Consider the following 26,972-nt stretch of genomic DNA (forward strand, 5'->3'; position numbering starts at 1 on the left):
AGAGCCAGAGGGTAATTATTTGCTTTGTTAAATTAGGCAATTAACTTGTCACCCAAGTGATATTTGTGGCTTGTTCACAACTGTTTGAATCTAACCGAGAAAGTAAAATGATTAGCTGTGAAATAATAGTTTTGCTGTCTAATAATTTCTTTGTTGGAGTAGTCTTTCACGAAACAAAATGCAGCTGTAGGTGTTGGCATGAGATCAAAAACATAAACGCTTGAAATAAAAAAATAAAAGTGAATTGGCTGAGTTTGTGGAGTTTCTCTGCTCACAGACATTCAGCTTGCTCTTTGGATGAGGTGAATTATTTGGTGCTGTTCAGAATGATTCAAAGCTGGAGATTTCCTTACTTGCCTTCAACTTTTGCACTTAAAAGAAATTTAAAAAAAATAATTCACATGTACTATCGAGGAGCCAGTGAGGTTTGTATATACAGTTTTGACTCGGAGAAGCAATGAGTTCACCTCTGTGCACTTTTTTCATATAACGTTAACCTCTGTTGGGTTGTGTTTGTACTTCAGGGGGGGCAGGGTCAGACAAATGTCATTGTAATGTAATCAGAACCGTTGTTAACAAAAACACACCCACTACCAAGCAGTGAGGACATAGTTGATAATTCAGCATTTTGAGATTTATGAGAGAGTTCCCAGAAAGGATCATGACTTGACCTTTTGGTAACCTTTGGCTGCCTTGGTGAAAATGTAACCGATGACATCACAACTTGTACATGAGAAGAATGGAGGAGGGGGGGGGGGGGGGGGGGGGGTGCAGGAATGTAGCCCATCTCTTGTGATTCACCTCTGCGCCCCGACTATGTGTACATATACACAACGGCACGAACCAGGCGAGCACTTGTGTAGCGTGAGCTTCTCAGTCCTTTGGAGACAGTGAATCTGTGTGTGTGTGTGTGCGTTGTAAAAAGAGCACGGCGTTGCAACGTGCTTGTTAGTGAGATTGTCAGCCTGAGAGAGACTTGACCTTACATGGTCTGTACAAGCTACTCTGTTGTTGCTGTCATCAGCCCCAGTCACACTGGAGGAAAATGGGTCTATCTACTTTGAAAAACACTCCCGACGCGCTGATATTGTTCTTCTTTAGAGCTTTACAATCACTGGCATGTGAAGTCGGCTCAAGAACATTTCCAGCATCATAGCTTTGCCCCATGAGTACATTTTCAATGCATATATATATAAATGTGCAAATCCAGTTAATGACATTCATGAATATTAAAAAATAAAAATAAAGCACAGATGTTTGTTTGGATTGAAAATCAATGTACATTGAGATTTGTCCTAAAATCATTCGCATCTTCTTTTTGTTGTTTGTCTATAGCGAATATTTTGCCACGCTCATGTCGGCTCAGTTGGGGTTGTTTACCGTCTTTGTCCTCACGCCATTTACCACCGTAAGCAGCTGTGGGTCAACTGTATACACACTCGCCTGTGTGCAAAGTTGCCTGCACAAAGTCAGACAAACCCTCCAGTGACTGATCCATGAGTGTGTGTTAGCGTGTGCGCGCGTGCATGCACCACGGCCAACAGAGGGCAACGTGGGACACACACACACACACACACACACACACACACACACACACACACACACACACACACACACACACACACACACACACACACACACACACACACACACACACACACACACACACACACACACACACACACACACACACACACACACACACAGAGCACTGCCCCACCTCCAGCCTGGCTAGTTGTTGCTGCATGCCCCAAGCGGCCCTTCGCCAACAGGCGGGTTAATATTGCCACCAGCTGCAGAGAGGGTAATGCCAACCGGCACCAGGCCCACAGCGGCCACACAAGAGTCACTCTGTGTCTCTCTTCTCTTCTCTTCTCTTTTTTTCTCTTCTCTTCTCTTCTCTTCTCTTCTCAACGCTGCTGGTTCGCTGTTAAATACAACATTCATAGCTGAAGGCCAGAGTGTAAAGTTCGATTGGTGTTTTAGTTTAAAAAAAAAAAAAAAAGGGTGAATATTTTTCTTAAGAATGCTCAAAGACTGGTTTTAACAGATGTTGTCAGAGGAACAAACGTTCACACACCCAAAATTAGACGGATATATGTGGTGTGTGTTACACGGGCAGACTGGGTGCATAAGAACTCTGCACGGACGTTAACCCACACCAGGCCGTTACATCATTTCTGGATGAGATGTTTTATTTTTGCTTCATGATTCAGTTATTTGAATCAGATGTTAAAAGCAGTTAATCATTGACAGAAATGAATACAAAGAAAATCATGACGCAACGCTGATCGAAGCTGTTGAACGGAACATCAGATCCTCTCAGCTGTTTTAGCAAACGTGACAGTTCAGCAAGGGGGGAGGGGGGTTGTGCAGTACAGTGTGTGTGTGTGTGTGTGTGTGTGTAAGATGGATCGTTGGAGATGTGTGAAAAAAGTTGCTCTGGTTGTTTGTTGCGGCTGATGTGCTCACACAAACTCTGCCCTCAGGCCACATGAACGCTCTATCGAAGAATGACGGCGCTGATGTTGGACAGTGACGTTAGGAGTGGAGCATGAACGGGGTGGGCAGAGGAGAGTGGGAGGTCCACAGGCCATCTGTTTTTCCTTTTCACCACATGATTCAAATAGTCACTGACAACATTTTCGGCGTCTTTATGGCGAACAAGAGAGACGCTTCTGAAGTGGCCTGTTTTTATTTCTCTCGCCATCATTGAGATTAATCTAAACTTTGTCAGTCGCTTAGCTCCTCAGTTTGTGGGCAAGCGGTGGCCTTTTTCACACGCTCAATATCTTTTTAACATCCTGGATGTGGAAAGGGGAATTAATGAGTCTTTCTAGTAAAGCGGCTTGTGTGCGTTTGTGCAAAATTCTGTAAGAGTAAATGAGGTGAGCGCCTGAGGCTACGAGTTGTTGTTGTGTAAGTGAGCCCCTGTGTGATGGTGCTTGTGTGATTCTTCCTGTCTGATTGCTTCCAGCCTCACCTAACTGGATTCCAGATGTAATCCCGCAGTCTGTCTGATGAGCCTGGCTATCCAAGGCTAACATCAAGGCTCTCTCGAACTCTCCCTCCGGTGTTTGAGCTCGCGCTACCTTGCTCCCATACAAATGGCATCTTCCCTTCGCAGCAGACGGATGCTGCATCCAGTGACCGGTGGTTTTCTGTACGTTCGTAGGTGCATGCTAGCCTGCAGGCTGTTCCTGTCAGACAAGGCATGAGGCTAATGAGGTTACTCTCTTTCCTGTTTCTGCCTTCCTGTCCCCTCCTTGTGCTTGTAAGAGGCGGAGGGCTTCTGCTCTGTGGCACATTTTGTCCGCTCTCTGCAACAGACAATGCTCTGCCTGTGCTTTCGTTTCTCGTGCGGACGAGTATGTTTGCACATGTCATGTGAATTAGAAGATCTTCTGGGACGTAATGAGCTCGTCGTCGTCGTCGTCATCACTCCTGAGAACGGTGGAACGTGTCAAGTGCTGCATTGAAAAGGCCAAAGCTGGCATGTGGGCAGCCAGGAAAATGTATGACCTAGCTGCTGGTATTAAATCACTGCAGTCAAACCAAATAAACCGAGGGAGTCCAGATTTTGTGCTTTTGCTTTTGCATAAACAGGTGACTCCTTCTTCTGCATGGTCAGATATTCCCATGTTCATTGAGCATCATTAAAAACAAGTCATCTAAAGCCCATTACGACATATTTTTAAGCCAGTGACAGCAAACATGCGGCCATGCTGCTAAAGCAACAGTAGTGGGATCACCACAGTGAGATAGCTTGTTGGAAAAAGTTATACGTCACGTAATTATTATAGGTTGGAGAGACTTTCCCGACTTTTTGCCAGAGGCACACGGTTCACGGCCTCATCCAAAATCGACGGTGCACCTTTGGCAGTCCATGGAGGAAACCTTATTTTCCACACCTTAACACTTAAAGTAATTAAAATGAGTCAACGGACACCAGCAGAAGAAAACGCTGACAATCATGAGTGCAGCCTGCAGACGCCCGCATAGTCTCAAGAATAGTGTATGTGCTGATGTGTTGTCTGTCAGTCTGGTATCATCCACTGTGTTTACGTTCCTTTCCAAAGCTGGACTGTGGACGCAGCTGAGGATTGTGGGCCAGGTCAGCGCTGCAGAGACGCACATACAAATGTTTACCAATAAGTGCAACTACGATAGGGTGTGTCGCCATGCTGCTTCATGTTTTCACGAATGAATTTATACAAGCTGTCGCTACAGATGAGAAAAAAAAAACAAAAAACAGACGTGATATCTGCCTCTGTAGAACAGCGCGATCTGATTGGGAAAGTGAGATAGCTAGAAGTGGTGGTCTGTTAAGTGGGATCAGCGGCAGGGTCTTCCAAAGATCCCACGGGAACAGCGGGGAGGTTTAACAGCAGCCGGCGCTGCAGCCATGATGAATGACATGGTTGTTGGGGAGAGTCGTCGATCAGACCGCTTGTGCACATGCCTGCAGAGCCGAGTCCCTCCTCTGGTCAGCCGCATGCACCCAGTAGGAAAAATAATATTGTGACAGAATTGGAGAGTAAACGTGTCGGAAGGAGGTTGTTACTATTGAACTCGGGTCATTTGTTTCACAACCTGTCGGGTCGGGAGTGAGCGCGCATGTACACACGCTGCTTTATTCTATATATCAATACATAATTTTACCTTGAGGCCTGCATTTTAGTCTTTTGTCTGACCGAACGTGGCTCAGCACTCGTAGCCTGCCAAATGTAACTTCACAGCATGAGGAATTTTCCTCAGCTGAGCCTTAAAAACCATGGCAACAAGGGCTGTGAAACTGACAGAGGCACCACTGTAAAGCTGATAGCATGCCATTACTTTAACATTTCACTTTATGAGAGATACTTAAAATTCCCAAAACAACAATTCCACTTTGTGGGATCGTACAAACGGGAAGCAGTTTCTTTGAGCACAGCTTTTTACAGTAATGCTCCTTCGCTGCTGTGTGCTGCACACACACACACACACACACACACACACACACACACACACACACACACACACACACACACACACACACACACACACACACACACACACACACACACACACACACACACACACACACACACACACACACACACACACACACACACACACACACACACACACACACACACACACACACACACACACACACACACACACACACATACAAAAAAAAAAAAAAACATTGGAAGAAAAGCCCCAACTCTTTCCAGGCATGGTTAGCTAGTTAGTTTATCCAGCTATGAACGCAGCCAGAGTTCCATCATAAATGCTTAACACACTAACACAAGAGATCAGCAGGCGTTTTTCAAATTCTTGTTAGAATAATGGATTGTTTAATTTGTCTTCTACTTTTAGGAGAGAAAAAAAAAACATTCAAATCTGAAGCTACAGCCAGTGTTAATGTGTGTGGATTTCATCCGAATGTCTGTTGGTGGGGAAACTTATATTTGGAGCTTTTTATGCATCTGCGTTTGTGTGGGGTCGAGGGGTCAGGAGGGCGGAGGGAGGGGGCGGGGTCAAGTCGGTCACATAGCCAGTATGTGTGGGCAGCTCAGCCAATTTAAACCTTCATTATGCAGCCAGCTGTCGACGCACGCAGGGACACACGCACGTCTGTGGGATGGATCTCACCAATGTTGGCGGGCATAAAAGTCGACTTACGCATTGATATCCTGTTCGTGAAAAGCTGGTCTATGAAGAGGACGCGCTGAGGATTGCATGTGAAAGATGCATAAAGTAGCAAACAATGGATTTATTGTGTTTGGCTTCATGAATATGGATTATCAGCTGTGCGTCTTAAATTTCGAAAAATACTGTAATGGGTAGAGTGATTCATAGTGTTTGAAAATGTTTGCGTTGCTTGTGATTATTGTTGTCTTGATCATTGAAAGCAAATTGGCTCAGCCTTCAGCAGATATGCGGCTGTTATTGTGACAAGAGGAATTTCCTCAGCTGGACACCACATGGCTTTTTTTTTTTTTTGCCACATTTGTTAAAAGTAATTCTCAAATATGTTAGATAACTTCCTCCACCAAAACTCCTTGGTATCACATTAATTTGTGCTAATGCCTGCTGAATCCAATCACTTCATGAACTCGATAAACAAACAGAAATGAGAGTTTTCAGGAGGCGGTTCATTCAAACTGGATGGAAACCTCTCATGAATATTCCTGTCGATGTATGATGTCAGTTAGTGTTTTTTTTTTTCTTGTTGTTGACCATCCGCAGAACACACGCAGATTGAAAGCATAATCTATTTGATTCAACACATTTTTAGGATTTTAGGAGCTTGAGCTTCCACATGTTTTATTAGCAATAAAAAGTGAAGGCTTGTTGTTTTGATTTGGAGAGTACACTTGTCAAATGAAGAAATCGGCATGAACAGTGATTCTCTTCCCACTTTGTAATTGTTGATAATTCTTAAAAGCGTTTTATCCTCTGGTTCTTCCATGGTGGCACAAACATCTTATTTGGCCTAAACAGGTTTGGAGATTTTCTTTCCTGCACCTTTAGGCGGCGGCTCACACGTGAAGGATCCTCAAAGCACTGTGACATTTATTTTGGAGTCCAAATAAACCTGGTCACCGAGTGTGTCTAAATGCACTCTCCCACTCCAGCTCCCTGCTCTACTTTTACCAGCCTGATGGCATTTTATGCTCGGCAGGGCTGAAGGGCGCTGGCAGTCTGTCACTTATGTACGCTCAGATTGATTCAGACGGTGTGTGCTTGCGCGTGTGTGTGTGTGCGTGCAAATGCAGACAGCTGATATGATTGACAGTGCAGACGCAGGAGGTTAGTGTGTGTCTGATGGTGAGCTCAGCAGGAGGGACCGTGGTGGCCAGACGGAAGCCATTGCTCTGAAGGAGGAACAATATCTGCTGAATTTGCTCCTAAACCGTTTAGGTTTTTTTTTGTTTATAAAAACAAGTTGAACTGTTCCGCTCGTCTTTTTTAACGTCACTCTGCTGCAGATAAAGAACACTTGGAAACAGTTGGGGCCATCACAGCACAAACGGTTTAAAGGGAAGGCACACACACATGCGTACATGCACACGCACACACACACACACATTCCGATGCAGTGAGCTCCTGGTGTAATGAGGTGATTATATAGGGCCCCTTGTCCCCGGCAACCCCGAAAACCTTGTTCCATTCGCCTATTCTCTGAGCTCCAAGCTGAGCTCAGCATCCGGTCTACTTGAAGCTATAAGGGACTTGGGGACCAGGATGTAGTTAGGATTGGAATGTAAATTGTGGGAGCAAACACGTGCTTCATACTTGAGGAACTTGGCCTGGATTTAGCAACTCACTCGGTTGTCTGCCGATAATGCTGATGCAGGATCAAGACCAGGCTGCATTGTGGGAAACATCTGTCACTATTTACTCCACCAGCAGAGAGTAAATAATTGAAAACAATCACATTTCTATTTCTTCATTTAATAAAACACTATCTAGATTCTCTGCTTTGGACACATTCCTTCCACCCAGCCTATTTCAGGGAGTTCTCCAACATTATGTGGGTCATAATGAGGACCTTGTCAGGACTTTAATTAATTCTTTGCAGATGTTTTTTTTCTCCTCTCCACAGGGCTCTAATCAAGATGCCATAAATGATTTTTATTCCACAAATGGTTGGTCATGACCCTATAAAAGGTCACGGTGATGTATTTGGGAATTGAATAATTATTATCATCGTCATCTGCACCACTTGTGAACCCTGAGCGGTCGTTTTTGCAAGGCGGCATCTGGGCCCCATGTGTTTGCAAGAGTGAGAACGACCACGATGTGCAGAGCGCAGCAGCGAGAGGGGCGAGGGGGTTCGTGGGGGTAGTGGAAGTGCAGAACTGTCCTGACTACTGGATATAATAAAGCAGGCTTTGTTAAAATAACATTTGTCCTCACATCGATCCATCTATCCCTTTCTGCGACCCGCCTCCGAGAGGAAATGTGTGTTAGGATAACAGATTTTGGGCCAGTTTTGTAGAGCAGATCGCAGCTGGCACATGGCCCACATTCCTCTGCCATGACATCCGCGCAGTCGGCAGCAGCACGGGACTATTTTTAGAACGGCAAGTGTGTATGTACAAACAAACACGCGTACAGAAAAATGCATGTATGCATTGTGTGCGTGTGTTTGTATACGTGGTATTGTGCAAATGTTTCAACACAGTGGATTCATCTTTAAATGACTTTGCACATACAATGGTGGTGCTAGACATGTTCTTTTTGTAAATTTACATTAATATCAACCTAGAGTAGGTTGTACGTCTGCTGTAAAGCACGCTGCAAATGACGCTGGCTTGGCTTGACTTTGTTTCACGTTTACACACCCAAAGCACAAAACATCAAGGCTGTGTGATGTTCTTAAAGGCACAGCGTGTGTTTTACACTAGGGGCTCTAATAAGCAATTTCACACACATTTTCACTTAGTATTTCAGAAAATACTGATGAAGTATGGCTTTGATTTTTGATTTTTTTTTTGGCGTCACATGGGCATTTTTCATATTCTGGTAATAAAATTCTGGCTGGGTTTGTGCTGCTCAACATGCTTTTGTTGTGGGAAATTAATCTATTGTTGGTGCATGCTATTGTAGTTTGGGAGTTTAGCGTGGTCTCGGAGGGAATTTTTCTTTGCTCTTATTTAGCCTGAATAGATAGATGGTCAGATCCGATTCGGAGGCTGATAATGAGATTTCTCTTCTTTACAAGTTTTCCAAGTACATTCTCCCTCCCCTACCTCTCTTTGCCTCATATCTAATGCTACACCCAGGATGTTTTTTCAGCAGCTACTGTTGCACACAGCCAGTGAAATCCACTCATTTCTTCATTAACCGTCGGGGGTTATTGGATTTGCCTGCGTTGCAGAGAGGATCATTTGAGCAAGGCTGGAGTTATGAAGTGGAACCAGCCACACTTTTCATCCACTTTAATGAGCAGATATAGATGCAGTGATGGATGTAATCCTGCATGGCTTCATAAAGTCTTATCATCAGCTTTCTGCAGATTGCTTTTTAACATTTGCTCAATTCTGTTTACTTGTCTGGACCGTGAATGGTAGTGGTTGCCAAAACCAGTGTATTTGTTGATTTTGTATAATTTGAAGAATTGCAGCCTCCACCAGCATAATGTTTGGTAAAGGAACAAGATATGATTGTGAGTTGGGGGAGTTTTTGCTTCACTTGAGTACAATCTTCCTCGTCTGTAATACCAAAGTTGGTTGGTTCTGGCCATGTTTTTAAGTGTAAGACGCTGAACCCCAACCTCTTCTCTACGGAGGCCAAGCACCTTGCATGGCATCCCGTGCCATTGGTGTGTGTGCATGAAAAGGTGACATGCTTTTGAAATGATTTCTGTTTTCTGAAGTGGCTGAAACTAGCTTTGTGGGTCCACTTACTATTACCATTCCAGATCATCATTCTATTGCACAGCGACGTAGCAGGAGAGGGAGATGTGATCATATGCTGTGTGTTTCAATCACGTCCCGATGGCTGCTTTGAAAGGGAGACTGTGATTCTCTGTGTGGTATTTGCAGGGTGGATTACCTGTGTGTCCCAAAGAGAAAGGGGGGGAGGGGTTGCCGGTTGCCAGTCGGGGCACAATGTTCCTGACACACGCACGCACGCACGCACGCACGCACGCACGCACGCACGCACGCACGCACACACACACACACACACACACACACCGTAAAGGTCTCCGCGCTCATTAGTGAAATTCTACTAGCCTGATGGGAGCTAGTCGGGGTGGAGATGTGTGTGTCGGTGCCAGGTAGCGCTCCATGTAAAAGCTGTCTCTGAAGAGATCTGGCATTACCTCAGAAGCACAGGCACACATTTGCACAGCAGTGCTGGATTTGAAAACGGCAGTTGTAGGACTACATTCTGGTTTTATTGCTTATTTTACTAGGTGAATGCTTTCCTTCTCTTATGACGGCATTCAGAACACAGATGTCTTTAAAAAAGGTATTTTGCTGGTCATTGCTGTCCATCAACTGTCCATTTTATACACGGAGTGGCTTTTGTGACTGAAAATCTATTGGTAGCAGTGGAGTACCTTGGTGAAAAAAACAGATGGCGCATTGGCTCTCGGGTCAAATAGTCACCCTACAGCTGAGCAATGGCTGTGGAAGCCCATTCAATTGATCTCCTGTTGAGACAAAGAAATATTGGTGAGGTTTTAGAGTACAACTGCAGGAAAAGAGCATCACTTCAACTGTCGCTCTTTTCCTTGTTGGAAAGTCAGTCAGCATTTTTTTGCCTCCTCGCTTTCTTCCAGCGGCTGTTGCCATGTGCACATGGAGCAGGAAATATCTGTGGCACACTGCCAAGTACCGCAAAGAAACCACAGAGAAACAGGGAGAGGCAAAAAAAAAAAAAAAAAAAGGCGCGGATGAACTCTAAGGTCAAATTTTGGAGAGAAGGCTTTTTCTTTCCCTGTCAGTACAGCTGTGTGTTGTGTCATTGTGTGTCAGGTGGAGATACCATAGAGGCTGTATATGTGAGTGTTTGTGATCCTGAGATATACTGTCAATGGTGTGTGTCTGTGTGTGTCTGTGTGTGTACGTACATTTGGCCTTGTGCCACACCGTGACGGAGAGACTGCTAGTGAGCTGTCGAGGTAATTGGTGCTTACCTGAGAGAGAGAGAGAGAGAGAGAGGGAGAGAGAGAGAGAGGGAAAGAGAGAGGGAGAGAGAGACAGAGACAGAGAGAGAATTAGATGACATTAACTACAGGAGAAAATGGCATAATTGAATACTTGCACTTCCTCTCCCACCAGTGTGTATGTGCACATGCGTGTTCATGTGTGACAGTGTAATGAGGGACTGCACGTTACACACAAAACATACCCTATCAACCTCTGTCAGAGGCTGCAAAGCATCAGTGCACTGAACGGCCTGCTCGCTCGCTCGCTTGTGTGTGTGTGTGTGTCTAAGATTGTGCAGGGCGTGTGAGCTGTGTGTGTGTGTGTGCCTGCCATAATGCATACTGTATGCAGGCAGACATGGCTGTCACCTATCAGCTCCATCATGTGCAGACACAAAGATTTTAATATCTCACAGCCACACCCCCCCAACACACACACACACACACACACACACACACACCTTTTTCTTTCCAAGCACTGCTAAGGTCTTATCCCCAAGGTCCCCGAGAAGACCTGAGAAATCAAAACAGAGCAAAAGCATATTTTTATCTGCGGCAGGAACAAAACTACAAAGGCACAGCAAAACAAGCGATCTCTTCAGTCTTGTCAATATTGTCATATTGTCAGAAAGTATTAGCAGCTGAAGTCATGTCAGTTTTGTTTTAATTACAGGATCTTTCCCGTTGCTTGAGAGGGTAAATTATACCCACTAATCTATTACAAGTGATGTGTTGGTTACAATCTACCTGTAGCTTTTAATGAACCCACTGGGAAGTGAAGACCTTTATTGACTTGGAATTAGACACTCAAGAAAGAAATGTAACCGTCCACATATGAAACGCTTCAGAAGATGTTTAATGTGGATAATTGTGGTAATTGTGAAGTTTTATCATGGCAGCATAAAAAGAGGAAAGGACTGTTACTTTTTAAAGCCATGAGTACAGAAGTCTGTGCTTACAGCTCTACATTCAGATTAAAAGTGTCAGATTAGATTAAACTAAAACATTTTTCCTGATCTGGAAAACAATCTGATTTGAGAGTAAAATATTGATCTAAATCATGAGTCACACACAAAGTGAGCGATGGCACCCAGTCGATGTCTGACGTTCCCGTTGATTTCTTTTCTTTTTTTCAAATGATTTAATTAGATTTCTTGGAAAGTTTTGACCAGAAACTCCTTCAGAAAAGTCACCTCTGCTTGAAACTGTTAATCTGCTTGATGTAAACACAAACACACATGTTCAACAATTTGAGGACAACCTGCTCCTACCTGACACAAACCTCGACATCATTTGCTTGCACCAGAACAATGGCGGACACCAAGGTGTTGAAAATGGTGGATCTGATTCATGAGAAGGAATAGCTTTCATGACTTGTCCAGTGACATCACTCCCTTAATGGGGGAGATAGAAACCAAAACCTTGTAGAAAAAGATCGTGGAAAACCTATACACGTGTCTCTGTTTTAGTTTTTCTCTTTTTGGAAAGAGGAAAGGCGCAATGCTCTTAATGGGATGCGGTAACCGTTATCTTATTGCTGGAGCCGCGATAAAACGTCTTGGTGTAATTATTTTCGTCTGAAGTGGGGGATTTTAATACAGTCGACACTGATGTCACTGTGATTTCCGCCAGCCGCTGAGCTGAGCCAATTCAAATGATCTGAGTCAACTGGATGATGAGCACGCCGTGCTCCCGCACAGGTTCCTCTCGCCTCTGCTTATTACTTTACTTTTGACTCGCACAGAAGGAAGTACATCCATTGGGATGAGTTGCAGAAAGACAGCTTTAATTCAAATAATTAGCATACATTTCTTTTTTTGTTAACGGAAGATTATTCTTTCTTTTTTTCTTGAACTGAAAAGCTCAAATCCGCTCGCCCCATGGCTTGACTAGAGAAAAGCTATTTCCAGTTTCCATTATTTATTAATACCTCTTTGTTGTTGCTCATGTCCTAATCTCATTTCCTTTAGTCATTAGTGTTGTTCGACATCAAACACGACTGCCAGAGCAATGAGTGGAGGCAGCAAGGGGAGAGAGAAATACAGTTATTGCTATTGGACACTCACTAAAAAGCTTTTAACTGTGCTCATTGTAGTGTAATATTTCCCTAATAAGCTGTTAAAACTCTAAATTGGAGCAATAGAGTGTGTTGAATGAATTACAGCTTTGATGTGCTATACCTTCAGCCGTCACGAGCTTGTTTCTCGGGAGTCGATTGCGGGCGGAATAGAAAAGGCCACGTCTCGGGGAAAAAGGATGCGCTGTGTTTGTGTTAGTGTTTGTGACTCCCGGTGACCTCTCCGACAACAACGCCATTGTCTCGGTCTCACTGGGAGAGATTAGCAACACATGAACTCACAGTCCCATGCTTTTTTCATTTGCTTCCTACCTTTTCAAGGCTGTAACACTCTGCTATCATGGCATTGTGCGGAGATGCAGCCCTTCATGTATTGTTATGCTAATCCGCCGCCCTCTGTCTCGCTGCTAGCTAATGCTATGTTATGCTAATGTTGTGGCACGTTAATGTCACTGTATAGAGAGCGAGAGAATAGAATAGGACAATATGTCAAGGGGATTCTATAATGTACTTTACCTTTGTCATGTTTATCTTTTCTATTAAAAATTTCTCAGAATATATTTGTTTTATTAGTATGACAGGCTAAATAACATAAAAAAAATATTTATTGAAGACCTATCCTTTCCTGAAAGAGCTATTTTGCTAATTATGGCTGGAGCTATTGTTGATCAACCCCGTTGACTGAAAGTTCTGGATTGTTTGTTTGATTTGGGCCGTGAGCATTTCAATACCTCGACCTCGAGTCACACTTTATTGGCAGTGCTGTTGTCTAGCAATCCACACAATTGAAAACGCTTTGCACGCCTTGCTTGCAGAGATCCGGTCTGTATTTAATGTGTTGTTCATTGTTCTGTCTCCCACGTTCGAGATGCATTGTGAAAGATCATGCTATTTCGCTCAGATGCGAATGTAGTAGTATAAATAGTTGGGTAAAAAAACTGGATTCTGTCGGTATTGGTGGTTCACACTGACGTGTTTCCTCCCTTTGCATGTCTTCACAGGATGACAGTGACGGGATCCCGTGGTCGGAGGAACGGGTGATGCGAAAGGTGCTTTACCTCTCACTCAAAGAGTTTAGGACAGCACAGAAACGACAGCTGGATGGTGATGGAACCACAAACACTAACGGTGAGTTTAAATGCACCGCCCTAATATTGTGACATGCAAAGCAACACATCACAATGTAAGGCCACTGAAAGGCCCCTGACTCAAGCCAGAGATTTCACACCAGATTGGTTGAAATAAATGAAGCATAATCACTGTAAAGAAGGGCGGATCTCTTTAATTCTTCCACAACATACAGATTAAACCTAAACCTCTGGGATTAAATGTTATTTAACGGTAGACTTTTTTTTTCTTTCTGTGTGTTATTAATAATTTGGAAATAAGTAAATTGAACTGGAATAAGAAATATGAAACCACTTGCAATCCACTGTAAACAGATTGCAATGATTAAGAAGGATTGTGAAATGTTACTATTGAAACAAGATGAGACCTTTCACTTGGTTTGGACAGACTGAAAGATGGCAACAAAACTGCTGTGCTGGCATTTTGCAGAGAAGCTTGTTAGAGTTGCCAGCTTTGTTGAAAGATCTTTGAGCAAATCATCAAGAAATCACATTTGCCTTTTGTTGTGGGTCAGTTGGAGGCAAGCTGCAGTCTTTCACTGTGCTGGTTCGGTGTCACAACCTCAAGAGAGCCCTGGAACAGAATGCATCTCCCACTTGTTTTCAAATGTTTGCGCATCAAACAGAGGGACTTTGATGAGGTCCTCTATCGTGTCACACACAAGAAAACGTGTGTAAGTGTTCCAGCTTGGACGTTTACACTCGCCCTGGGGTCGAGTCTCATTAAAACTCGGGCTAATAGACGTCGCGACAAGAATTAATACTTGATATTGCTTACTTAGACAGAAATCCAATCCCAGGTGGAAGCCCGCTACAATAACAGTGGAGGGATTTTCGTCTGTAGTGCTGCGTAAACCTGGAAGAACACAGGAAGAGCGAGAGCAGAGGGGGATGAACGGCATGTTTTGAACCAAGCTGCCACCACGTCTTTGTTTGACACTTGTGCCTTCCACACTAAAAAGCCCTCAGCCAGCCAACAGCGGAGATTTGAACTTCACACGTGCCTCAGAAGCTATTCTCAGTTGACATTAACACAACCCAGACGCAGAAAGAAAGGAACCAGGAGGAGGAGGAAAAAAAGCCCCTGAAAGTTCACGCCCAGCCTGAGAGAGGGAGAGAGGGAGAGAGGGAGAGGGAGAGGGAGAGAGGGAGAGAGAGAGAGACTTTTGAAATCTACCTTATCTTTCATACCTGTGTTGTTGTTTTTTTTTCACCCCTCCTGGTTTTTGTCATGTTTCCTTTATTATTTATTTCTTCTCACCTTTTATTTATTCAGTGTCCCCTCCCTCCGTGCATCTCGAGCTTCTCCCTGCGTCTGTCTGGCATCTCATAGCTGGCACTCCACAGCTCCTCGGGGCCTTTTAAGCCGCCGCGGGTAGCTGACCTTATCGCCTGAATAAAAATGACTCATTAGAAAGCGTCGGCGGCCCGGCGCACCGGGGGTAACGACAGCAGCCCACTCTGACACAAAAGGGAGCCGGGCTGAATAGACGGGCCCTGCTGTTTTAGAGCACCGTGGGTTAGCGCTGCTTTGGAGGCTGTGTGCGCGGCACAGTTTCCCGTCTCGCACAGACATTGTGGCGAAACTGTCAGCCATTTTGGAGGATCAGGCTCAGCGTGCACTACATCCTGAATGGGCTGCTCCTGCTGTTTTAGAGGACTGTGGGTTAGAGAGTCCGGGCTCATGTTGGGACCAGACGTGTAGCACAGTTCTCCGTTTCATGCAGGCTTCATTGTGAAACCATCAGCCATTTTGGAGACGTCAGAGTGCAGATAATCAGATGTGATCCGAGGATGTATCACAGAGTTTGGAAAGATGATGGATTAGAGATGAGTGAATGCATTTTGTCAAATAACACACTGGATGTGCATGTGTTGAAATTGCATTGAATGATTTGCAGTGTCGGCTCTTGGCTGTTTTTTTCTCCGTAAATGTTGAATACAGAATGTTTGGTGATCTGACCTTTCAGCACATCCACAAGATTCATTAGAAAGCTTTGTACTTTTTCTCGTATTAAATAAAATAAACACAAACATTTTTTTGTAAAAATGCATTTATAGTAAAAAAAAAAAAAACCCAACAAAAAAACAAAGAGGGTCACAGCAGACTTGAATCAAAAGTTTTTGCATTGAACAGTGGTTTAATACCAAACATGTTGTAGGTTTTAAATCTGATCAGATCTGAAATGCTCAAAAAAAAAAAAAAAATTCTTGTAAAAACAGTTATTTGGACAAAACTCTTACTTTTTTCAGAACTGGAACATCAATCATTTCACACACACAAAAAAAAAAGGTGTCATTTCACTGAAGCAGTTCCGAGCAATACCTGGCTTTTAGGCTCGGTTATGCAGCATATTATCAGATGTCGATCACGCCATCTTCTCCTCCGTCCATCCCCGACTTGTTCTCCGTCTCTCTCCGTCACTGTGTGGCAGCACTGGCTATCTGTTTTAGACGGGGGTGTGGCAGCCCGTCAGTCAGCTGCATGTGTCAGTCTGGCTCTCCACCCACCCAGCCTTCTCTCACTCCATAACCGGCAATCACGCCATCTCCCCAGCCTCTTTACCTTCCTCCGCTGGCAAGCCATCCGTCTCCGTGTCCGTCACGCACTTCCTGCCCCCTCGTGCTCGCTCCCTGCATTATTTAACAAATGACATTATGCCCTTCTGCGCCCTGGCTTCCGCTTCTTCACCCACTTGCATCCCTTCACCCTCTCCTTTTGTCGCAGCCACACTCATCCGTATCTCTCCCTCTGTCGGTTTGTCCTTCCGTATTTCTCTCTCCCCAGCACGAGGTTTCATTACACATCAATAGGACTCTGGTTACTCCCTTCTCGGCGAGCTCCTGTCTCCTCTCTCCCTCCTGCTGCTCAATCTCCTCGATTATGTACCTCCACACACACTCCCCTCTCCATCACCCTTTTCTCCCTCCTGCCTCCCTCATCTGTCTCTGTCTCCCTGCTTCTCACCGTCTCTCCCCCCATCTTGTCCTTCCTGTCCTTTCCCCCCATCTGTCTTAAATATCTACGATATTTGTCACCCAGAGCGTCCCTCCCTCTTTTTCCATTCATTGCCACTCTCCCTTCCCGTTTCCCCTCGTCCTTTCTCCCACCCTTCCTCTGCTGTTCTCCGAATTGAAGCTGTATATCTGTAGCTGAGTCCATCTCCCTCCGTTGTATTCTTCTATTCTTCTCCCTTTCCATCCCTGCCTTTCCTCCCTCTCCATTTCCCTGAGTGCTATTGATGGAGGAGCTGGCTGCCGGCCAAACACCAGGAGGAGCTGAAGAGAGGGCTCCCTGTTTGCCCATTTCTCCGACTGTCCCCTCTCTTTCTCTTTCCGTCTGTCTGCCTATCTTGCGACTTGCTGTTGCAGCCCCGCTCTCCATGCACGTCATGCCCCTTTCCTTCAAGCGCTCGCTCTGCTGTCACTCTGTTGTCTGTCTGTATTTCCCCTGCCACCAGCCCCTCGCGTGGCCAGAGTGGCAGCCATGGCAGCTAAAACACTGTGTGGGACCCCGGTTCTCCCTCTGGTGACAGCGTCACTGGTCAGAGGAGGCAGGAAATAGGTGCAGGAAGGTGGGGTGAGAGGACATAAACAAAGGCTCGACAGTGACAGACGGAGAGTTTTGAGATCAAATCAACTGAAGCAAGAAGACGGCATCTATTTTGTGCTCGTGTGCTGAAACCATTGCAGGATCCAATTTTATGCCTCTGATGCTTTTAGATTTGGTGCCTTGAACTGCACAAAGCAGATGCCATGTTTCTAACTGCACATTGTTGTACGCTTTTTGTTCTGGCTTGTGGTGAGTGTCATGCTGTGTTGTGAAGCCCGATTTTAGACAGAGGAGCAATATTTGAGGCCTTTTCAAATCATCTTGCCAGAAAGTCAATTTTAGTTTGTGCTTTTCCTCTGAAAAGTGTCTGGGAATAGATTTTGTGAGGCATTTCCCTAAAATAAGACGGACCATTGTTTCTTTTAATTTTAACTCGCAGTTTTAATTGTACTCAGACTTGATGAACAAAAGGCATGGAAAACAGTATTTGTGGTCTTCTTTGTGAAAGAATAAGAAAGCCATTAAAGTATTGTGTCACAATATTCTCCAAGAATAGTTTCTTAAAAAGAAAGGAGTCAAAAGCCTCTCACATGGCTGTCATCTATTTTTATCTTAATGATATTTAAGGGCCTCCTGCCTTCATCCATAGTCTGCTCCCTACAGTGGATACAGCATTACAGTGGGTGGCTTCATATTTCGCGCCGGCTTGTAGTTTTGCCACGTCTTCTTAAAGTTAGCCATGTATGTGCACATTCTGTCCCAGATTATTGTCTTTTTCATGCCCAGTCGTCTATAGTTGTTGTTATTACTGCTGCTCTCAGCCCTGTGCTATGCCGCGTTATGCTCTGTACTTGTGTTCGCTCCCTCCTGTTCTCCAGAGACATTCAGGTGAGAGTAGCACAGCGATCGGCTTAGTTAAGCACGCTTAAATCTGATTAAGACCCTCCCCCACTTCTCCCCCACAGGACCAGCAATTGGGAGAGCATCCTTAGTGAGGCCCTCATCTGCTCCAGGGGCTCAATGTTAGGAGCCCTGCCTCTCTGCCACACTCGGCCCCTCCTTCTTCCTCCAAGTCCTCTGCTCTCTCTCCCAGGATTCGCAGCTCTGCCCCTCAGATGGGCACTCATGTGCAACCAGCATATGTCAAACAACTCTTTGGAGGGATGGATGGAGGGAGGCAGTGGAAAAGAGCAGAAGCGGGGCTGGTGAAATGGGCCTCTGCTTGTTTGTTGGCGCTCTGTAGGGACAGCACGCGTCAGTCATTTTCATAGCACAATTAAAGTTAATGAGCTATTTTGTTTTCGCCGGGGTGTGACTGTCCAAAAGCTGAGGTTGGGCTCTTTGCATTGTATTCATGTCAGTCTTATACAGTTTGCCAAATTCCTTTTATGCGAGTACTTTTTTCACGGTTACACTTAAATCCTTGAAACGTGTGTTAATCTGCAGCGATCTGTGGAATTTCTCCTCAATAAGGACAAAGGAATTCGTGTCAGAAATGCAGCTTGATTGAATTCTCCTTTGCCATAAAAATCTTTATTTTCCTTTGATGGGATGTGTGCTTTTGCTTGAAAAGCGGAAACTTCAAAGGGCTTTAAGTGTGACTCTTGATTCATTGAGGCGTACAGATGTAAGCCTTTCGTGCAAATCAAGACATTGTGAGGTAGTGATTCACTCGAGGCCTATAGACTTCGAGACTCTCCAACACCAACATGAAGCACTGCCAGAAACGCCACGGCCTTACTCATCACGCTGCCTCTTGTTAACTGTTTGGCCGCGGCGGCGTGCTCGATGACTGTACCTCCGCTCTCAGGTGCTGACCTGCCCTGCGTGTGTGGGCTAAAAGCAAACCGCCATGTTTATGTGATAATGAGAAAGTGACTGTGTGTTTGTGTGCGCGCTCCTTCAGGCCATAGTCATAAGTCTCAGCTAAATCATATCTTAGTAAATGCTTTATGCAATCACTCATCTCCGTCCCGTCTCCTGCGCTGTCATTTGATCTCTCTCCATCTTTCCCATCCCATCTTTCTCATATGACACAATGCCCGGGCTTGTTAAACGGTAGCGCTTTCACTCACGGGATATCATTCAAGTTGCCACTCATTCTAACCCATGCCCCGCTGTCGTAATTCTCTAAATTTATTTTCCTTTTTTAAAACCACTATTCAGAGGTTGCGGCTCATGGTGAGTGACGCATTCTTCAAAGTCATCAGTTACCAAATGGAATTTCACCGAGCGCGTTCAGCTATTCAGCCAATCGGAGTTTGACATGCCAGTGTGGAAGTTGATGTGAATGAAAGGAGTGTGCGATCGCAGAGTTATGAGTTAAACAAACCGCTGGGAACTTGAAGTATCCGTGAGTCATCGCGTGTCGTTGCAGAAAGAGCCCAGATCATTTACCAACTTGTCAGGCACAAACGCTTGCCAAAACAGGTCATTAGAGGTATTTTATGCCAAACTGGCACAGTGGGTTATTTGATTTCGGCATACACTGATGTAAAATTTAGTTTTCGTCTCTGGAAAAAGGCTTGATTTATCCCTAAACATGCAACTGTCCCTTGGACTGGTTGTTCTTGCTTTAATAACCCTGAAAAGGTTGATACTTTGCCTGCCTAATATCTTTGCCCATTCGTGTGCAATTGTTCAATCTGACAAGCTTGGATGACACATTCCAAGAATTATAAGAAGCCCATGAGGAAATCAAGCCTTGTGATATCTATTTAATTTGGTTGTCTCCCTTCATCACCATTGACTTCCACTCCTCTGCTTGACCTAATTTGAATTCTCGGTGCCTGTTGTTGCTTTTGATTTAAGAATCTGTCTGGAGGCTTATTTTGTTTGTGCAACTTGCTTGCTAAATATTTAATTAGGGCCCTGTCAACCGGCCTCACTAAGAATGTCAAGTCCAGCTATAGCTGTCCATTTTTCAAAATGCCTTGGGCGTGTGTTTTTTTTATTTTTTTTATTCTTTGGCAGAGGGCGAGCATCGCATGTGTCAACATACAACAGCGGTTGTATTCAATTGGGGAAAAGGGTGGGAAGTAAAATAAGTGAGGGCCTTTCCTTTTCACTTTAACACCGTGAAGTTAAACATGAATACGTTAGCCAGAATTTTAGTGCAGCCCATTTATTCCTGTAGCTGTAGTCACTGAGAGGATTTGGCATCCCGGCTCCCCATAACGTCACGACAGAAAGCAGAGAATAATTAAACTTTGAGTCTGTATGTACTAGTCAATACAGTGGCAGTATAACCATCCAAACAAAGACGACAGTCACCCGCGTGTCACTCATTTGTAACATGAGTTTCTCTATGTTGTTAGAAATACTCCACAGGATCAGATTTAACTCCCTCCCCCCCCCCCCCCCCCCCCCCCCCCCCCCATTGTGTTTCCAGGTTCTTTAGCCAATGGGCAGCTGAATGGCTCGGGGTCAAAGGGCAGCCATAAAGATGACGGGTCCCTCCGCTCTCAGGGCCTGCACGGGAGCGGCGAGTACTGTGAGGACGGTCCTGCAAAAAAGAGGTGAGGTTATGTGTGTGTGTGTGTGTACGTGTTCAGTTTCTAATCCTGTTTCATTATCATTGTGTTGGGAAGAGTTTTACAGGCCTCGCTTGTCGGCTTGTTGTCACCGTGTGCGATGCTGCCGTTGCTTATGCTGCGTACGCGACTCGGAACTTTGCCCACATGACACAAATTTCGAGGCGACTAAGTTGTGATGACTTTCCTCCGCTCTGAGGTTTCCTACAATGATGCACAATAGCAGCTGCTTTCAAGGTGTCTTCATTGTTTTGCACACATGCTTCATCTTCCTCTTTTTCTCAGCCGTAATTTGTCTTCCCATGCCTCCCGTGTATCCGCTGTTACAACATCCGCTGAAAAATCAATTCAAACTGTTTCAGTGCAACACCGTTCATTGCACTGATTTATAAACTGTGCATGCACTCTTTGTCATATTTTCTTTGCTTTCCCTCCGACTAGCTTCTTCATCCCTCCCAAGTATTTACAGTAAAATGTTTAGACGCGCGAGTTGCTGCTGTTAGATCTGTAACAAAATTCTAGATGCAACGTTTAAAGGATGTCAAAGCCTTTTAAAGAGCACACAATCTTTTAATGCAGATGAAATATCTGTCATTTATAATGACCCACTTAAAGTTCTGTTGCCATGCATTTCCAAATGTAATCATTTAAACAGTGAAGTTTTTTGCACACTACAATAAGACGTTAATTTACAGCATGATCTTTTACAATGTAATGCGTGAATTATTGAAAGTGATTAGAAGTCATTTTCAGAGAGATTGGTACAGAACGCAGCTCTCGAAGACAAAGCTTGGAAAACGATATAAATGTTCCCGGGAAAATGTGATGCTTTTAATGATTTCAGCATGGAGACGGTTTTAAAATCACAAGCTGGAAAATATGATTTACAATAAATCATGCTCTGCAGAGTGTACTCCAGATTTGAAATGGTTGGTGTGTCTCTCAAAGATTATGATTTTTCCTTCTTTCTGCCTCAACACGACATTCACACACAGAAGAAAAACATTTACACAATGCACGGTTGCTTTTATTCTTAAATTTTTATGCTGAGCACCAGCGGACGTAAGCCTTGTGCTTTATTTTCAATTTTTTTAATTTTTTCTGTAACCAGCTTCTGCTTCTAGCAGGTGTGTGTCTGTGTGTGTGTGTGTGTGTTAGCATAGATGCATGGCGGCCGAGCTGTGTGTATGGTTTTGTTCTGCTGCTGGCTCCTCACGCACATTGACAGGCCGTCCAAGCATCAGTGTAAAGCTAGAGGCAGAGTCTGGGGGCCGGACAGCAGCAGATGTCCCTCTGTAATGAGCCCATACAGCCTCCATTCACTGCGTGTCAAGCACCTGCCTAAGTCCTCCTGGCTGTCATTCGATACTGTAACCTCACAATCTCAACTTGGCTCACAAGCTTTCATCTACCTGGATTTCAAACAGGTGGCCCAGAGGAAATATTGAAGGTTTTCAAGGAAGATCCACAAACTCAAAAAGTTGAAGGCCTTTTAGATTTGTTAAGAATTTATGGAAGTCGACACTTGGCCTTTAGCGGTAAAATAAAGATTAAAGTGTAAAAGCGGGAGAGGAAAAATTGTTTTTTTTTTTCTTCTCTGAGCGGCGGAGAAAAGTAACGGTTGGTCTTGAAGTCAGACAAGATAAATGAGGTTGCACCCTGAGTGTGGGCTGCCTGATTCAAGAGGGCGACAGAAAGCGTTGTATTGTAACCGAGCGAATGTGCGGCTTAATTTATTGTAAAGCGCACTTGTGCTCTTTACCAACTACGGAAGAAAAGCACTGAAGGAAGAAGGTATAACAAAAAACACTAAAAATTTTTTATTTCATTTTTCTTTTTTTTTTTCTCCTGCCGCTCTGATGGTCTGTAGTGCTGTTTGGAGAGGAGTTCAGTGAGAGGCCAGCCTGTGCTGTGGTTTTCATTAGTTCAACACACACACACACACACACACACACACACACACACACACACACACACACACACACACACACACACACACACACACACACACACACACACACACACACACACACACACACACACACACACACACACACACACACACACACACACACACACACACACACACACACACGAGAGGAAGAAAGCCTCTCTATCTGATGCTAATGAAACTCAAGCCTAGCCAGTACTTGGCAATGCCTCATGCCCTCTTAAAAAGAGTATTTTGTGTGTGTGTGTGTGTGTGTGTGTGTGTGTGTGTGTGTGTGTGTGCTTTATGTGTGAAGGATGACTCTGGTGCCCTGGCATTGATGCCCCGTACTGTTCCTAAACAGGACCAACTGTGCTGATGCCAGAAGCTTTTACACCTGGCACCAACCAAAACAGAAGGGAGGAGCAGCGGCGGAGCCGCTTCCAATTTGAAGTGGAGGAAAAAGTTTGAGGAGAGCGGATGAAGGGAAAGAGTTGAGAGAGAGAGAGAGAGAGAGAGAGAGAAACGGGGTGGGGTGGAACAGGGATAGGATAGGAAGGGAGGCAGAGACAGAAGGACAGGTGCGAATGAGTTTTGGCAGGATGCGGCTCCCTTTAGAAGTCTTTGAGATCAACTCCGTGTTTGCCTTCCCATGCTCCTGAGATTGGTGGAGGGACTGGCAGCTCATCCCCTCCAACATGCCAGCCCATTGTAGCCCGCACTTACCAGCATGACCATATTCTCCAAATGGGGTTCCCCTGCCAAGCGAGGGCACCACGCACGCACGCACGCACGCACGCACGCACACACACACACACACACACACACACACACACACACACACACACACACACACACACACACACACACACACACACACACACACACACACACACACACACACACACACACACACACACACACCTCAGTGCCATGGTTTACTGACCTAGTTATACTCCCACCTTCTCTTCCTCTCCTTCATATGATTCAGGAAGATAAAAATAACTTTCTGTGAGTTTCCTGTTACTACAAAACAGTTTGCATATTTTTTTTTTTTTCTTCGCTGACACCAGTGGTGTAAAATCTTTGGTTTGGTAATGAAACACGCTGAGCCTAATTTCCGTCTTAGTTTTCACACTTACCCAGCGTCTCGTCACTCAAGCCAAAGATGCATCGATGATGGCATTTCTTTGCACGCATGAGCGTATTTTTGTGTGTAGTTAGAAGACCTCATTTCAAAATTAGTTTCAAAATGCTTCCCCTTCACATTTATAGTAAGTTTCTTCCTCACATCTGCTCTGCCAGACGCACACGGTGGTGTTGTGGTTGGCACTCTCTTGCCTCATAGTGATAATCTTGTTTGTTTCAAACTCGGCTTTTCTGTGTTCTCCATGTACGTGCTGAGTTTCGTCCGGGGCCTCCGGGTTTCCTCCCACAGTCTAAAAACATGCATTTGAAGTTAATTTGTGACTCTAAATTGCACGTAGTTTTGAATGTGTGTGTGTGTGTGTGTTTGCCCTGTGTCAGACTTACATGCGCATCTGATATGATTTAAGATTTCACAATTAAATCAAAATGAAATGCAAATATTAGGGAAAAAAAGAGAAGATCGATTGATGTTTCCTCAGCTCACTGAATCTTGAAAGAGATTTACAGTTTTACTTGGTGCAAAAACTCTCTTGTCCTTCAGCTGTGTGAAACCACCTTTGGAGGTGCTGAATGAGTGCAACTTGAGCTCGTGGGTTTTTGAGTGCATAGATCAGAAGTTGAGTGCCCCTCTTCGACAGACTTCTTAACTTAATTTCTGCATTTTCTCACCCCTCCCTCCCTGTTCCTCTTTTCTCTTTCTTCTCTCTTTTTTCCCCCTCCTGAACCCCACTTTTGGCTCTCTTTGAATCTGTTCTCTCTGTTGTCTTGGCCAAGACACACACTCAGCTGCTGCTGCTTGTTTTGTTTCAACTTAATGAATGCCAAGTGTGTACACACACACACACACACACACACACACACACACACACACACACACACACACACACACACACACACACACACACACACACACACACACACACACACACACACACACACACACTAGTCTTGTCTAGCATAACCAATGACTCTTGTCAGTAATGCATAATCACCATTTCCATTTATGAGGGATTACATGCATGTGAGCAGGCCACACACACACACACACACACACACACACACACACACACACACACACACACACACACACACACACACACACACACACACACACACACACACACACACACACACACACACACACACACACACACACACACACACACACACACACACACACACACACACACACACACACACACACAGAGAGAGTGGAGCGACCTGCTGTACATGAATAACACCTCGATGTACCATAAACACAAAGTCTTCCATGTATTTCACCGCTAATGTGTAAACTGCACCATAGTGCCTCAGAGCTATAAGACGGAGCCTGGTGGTTCTCCTGCTGAGCCCTGAGTCAGTCCGTTTGAATGGCATCTTTGTTTTTTCCTGTCAAATGTTGCCTTTGAAATTCCCCAAAGAAATTGTAAACAGCGGTAAACGCCATGTCTTTGCTTACCCCGTCGCAGTTTAACTCGTCTCGTTTTGTTTTACTTTCTCTGTCACTGACTCACATTGCATGTCAGTGTCAAGTCTCCAAATTCTCCCACAAACCCTCCCCTCATTGTCGCTGCCTCGCAGCGGCTTTTCGGAAAGCCTTCCGTTCACCACTGAAATAGCAGGGTGAAGGGGTATTAACCAGCCACCGTGGTGAATGATGTCACTCGGCATGCACACTCACTCCCATAATCACTGTCAAACAAAAGACTGATTGTAGCAGCATAGATCAAGCCTCGAAAGGGGTTTCACATGGTGTTCCTTCTGGCTAAGCATCTGATGCAATTGTTGAGGCTTCCAACCTAAAGTTACAAGCTGAGAATATGTGTTTATTGTGGTAAAAGATGATAAAGCAGACGTTACTGCTTCCTGTCGGTACATTTCAGATCCGTCATTTTGAGACGATTCTTCTAAATGAGAAGCTTAAAGTTGTGGGTCAAATAATATAACATTCTCAAGAATCTACTCTTTTAAGAGAGCAAACCTGAGCTACAAATGTATTTTACTGTTAAAGTCAGGGCTTGCCTGGAGATTGTTGCTTGAAAAGAAAAGTGCAGTAAGAAATGTTCTGTTGCAGAGAGCAGTGACCCAATGGCAAGGTCAGTTTGTCATCTAAACCTGGGAATCTTTTGTGAATTGAAAAGGCTTGATTGAGAGATAGAGCACATAGGAAGATATATACTCAGTGTGTTTAGTGCTGAAATTACCATCCTTGTGGGTACATGAGGTCCTAAGTTTCTGCTGGGCTCTTTGTCTATCTACTACCTATTACTGTATGGGTCAGAATATAAAAACGATTTTTTTTTTTCCTGCAAATATCCCTGAAAAGTGGGATTGACTTATATTTGGCGTTTGATATTCAGGTCCGAGTGTCGTGTAAATATTTGCATCACAACAGCTCCAGGCCTTCAGAAACAAGAGAAACCTACTGACACCTGAGACTTGTGAATGACAACCCGGTGACCGTACGGAGGGAAATATGAGCCGGCTGCAGGTGCTGGACCTTTTTGCGTCTCACACGTTTTGGGCGACGTTCTGTTGGAGGGACATATGCGACCAGCACATAATGTGAAGTGTTAGAGTGGCGCTGTGCAGTGGACCTTCACCGCCCATAGAGGTTACATCTAACTGGTGTTTCTTCTTTGAAAAAAAATGTAGTGACGCACAAAGAATTTTTTTCCCTCTCAACAAGACAGACTCCGACGGTGATTTCCAATGTTTTAAATTTAGCGACGTTTGTCTTGAGACAAGCACGACTCTTACATTTACATTTTTAAAGTGACGACGGGGGACAGTGGGCGACTTCCATTTGACCTAATATTGTATTTATATATTCACAGAGATGGAGCTCAGCTTAATCTATTGTCAAGATGTCTTTTCGCTTTGCATCTGCCTATCACGCCATCTCCGCTCTCAACATCTCACCCCCTCCAAAAGAGGGGCAAGGTTATA

General features: G+C 44.6%; 1 protein-coding gene across 1 annotated transcript in view; it reads left to right on the forward strand.

Annotated features, from left to right (window-relative positions):
• The window catches only part of jarid2b (jumonji and AT-rich interaction domain containing 2b), a 99,523-nt gene that overhangs the window by 34,852 nt on the left and 37,699 nt on the right, over window positions 1-26,972 (forward strand). Inside the window, exons 2-3 of the mRNA XM_080516429.1 lie at window positions 13,733-13,859; window positions 20,803-20,929. Of these exons, the coding sequence (XP_080372555.1) occupies window positions 13,733-13,859; window positions 20,803-20,929 (254 nt within the window). The remainder of the gene's footprint in view (window positions 1-13,732; window positions 13,860-20,802; window positions 20,930-26,972) is intronic.

The sequence above is a fragment of the Blennius ocellaris genome (assembly GCF_963422515.1).
Source record: "Blennius ocellaris genome assembly, chromosome: 20".
In the NCBI taxonomy this organism is placed as follows: domain Eukaryota; kingdom Metazoa; phylum Chordata; class Actinopteri; order Blenniiformes; family Blenniidae; genus Blennius; species Blennius ocellaris.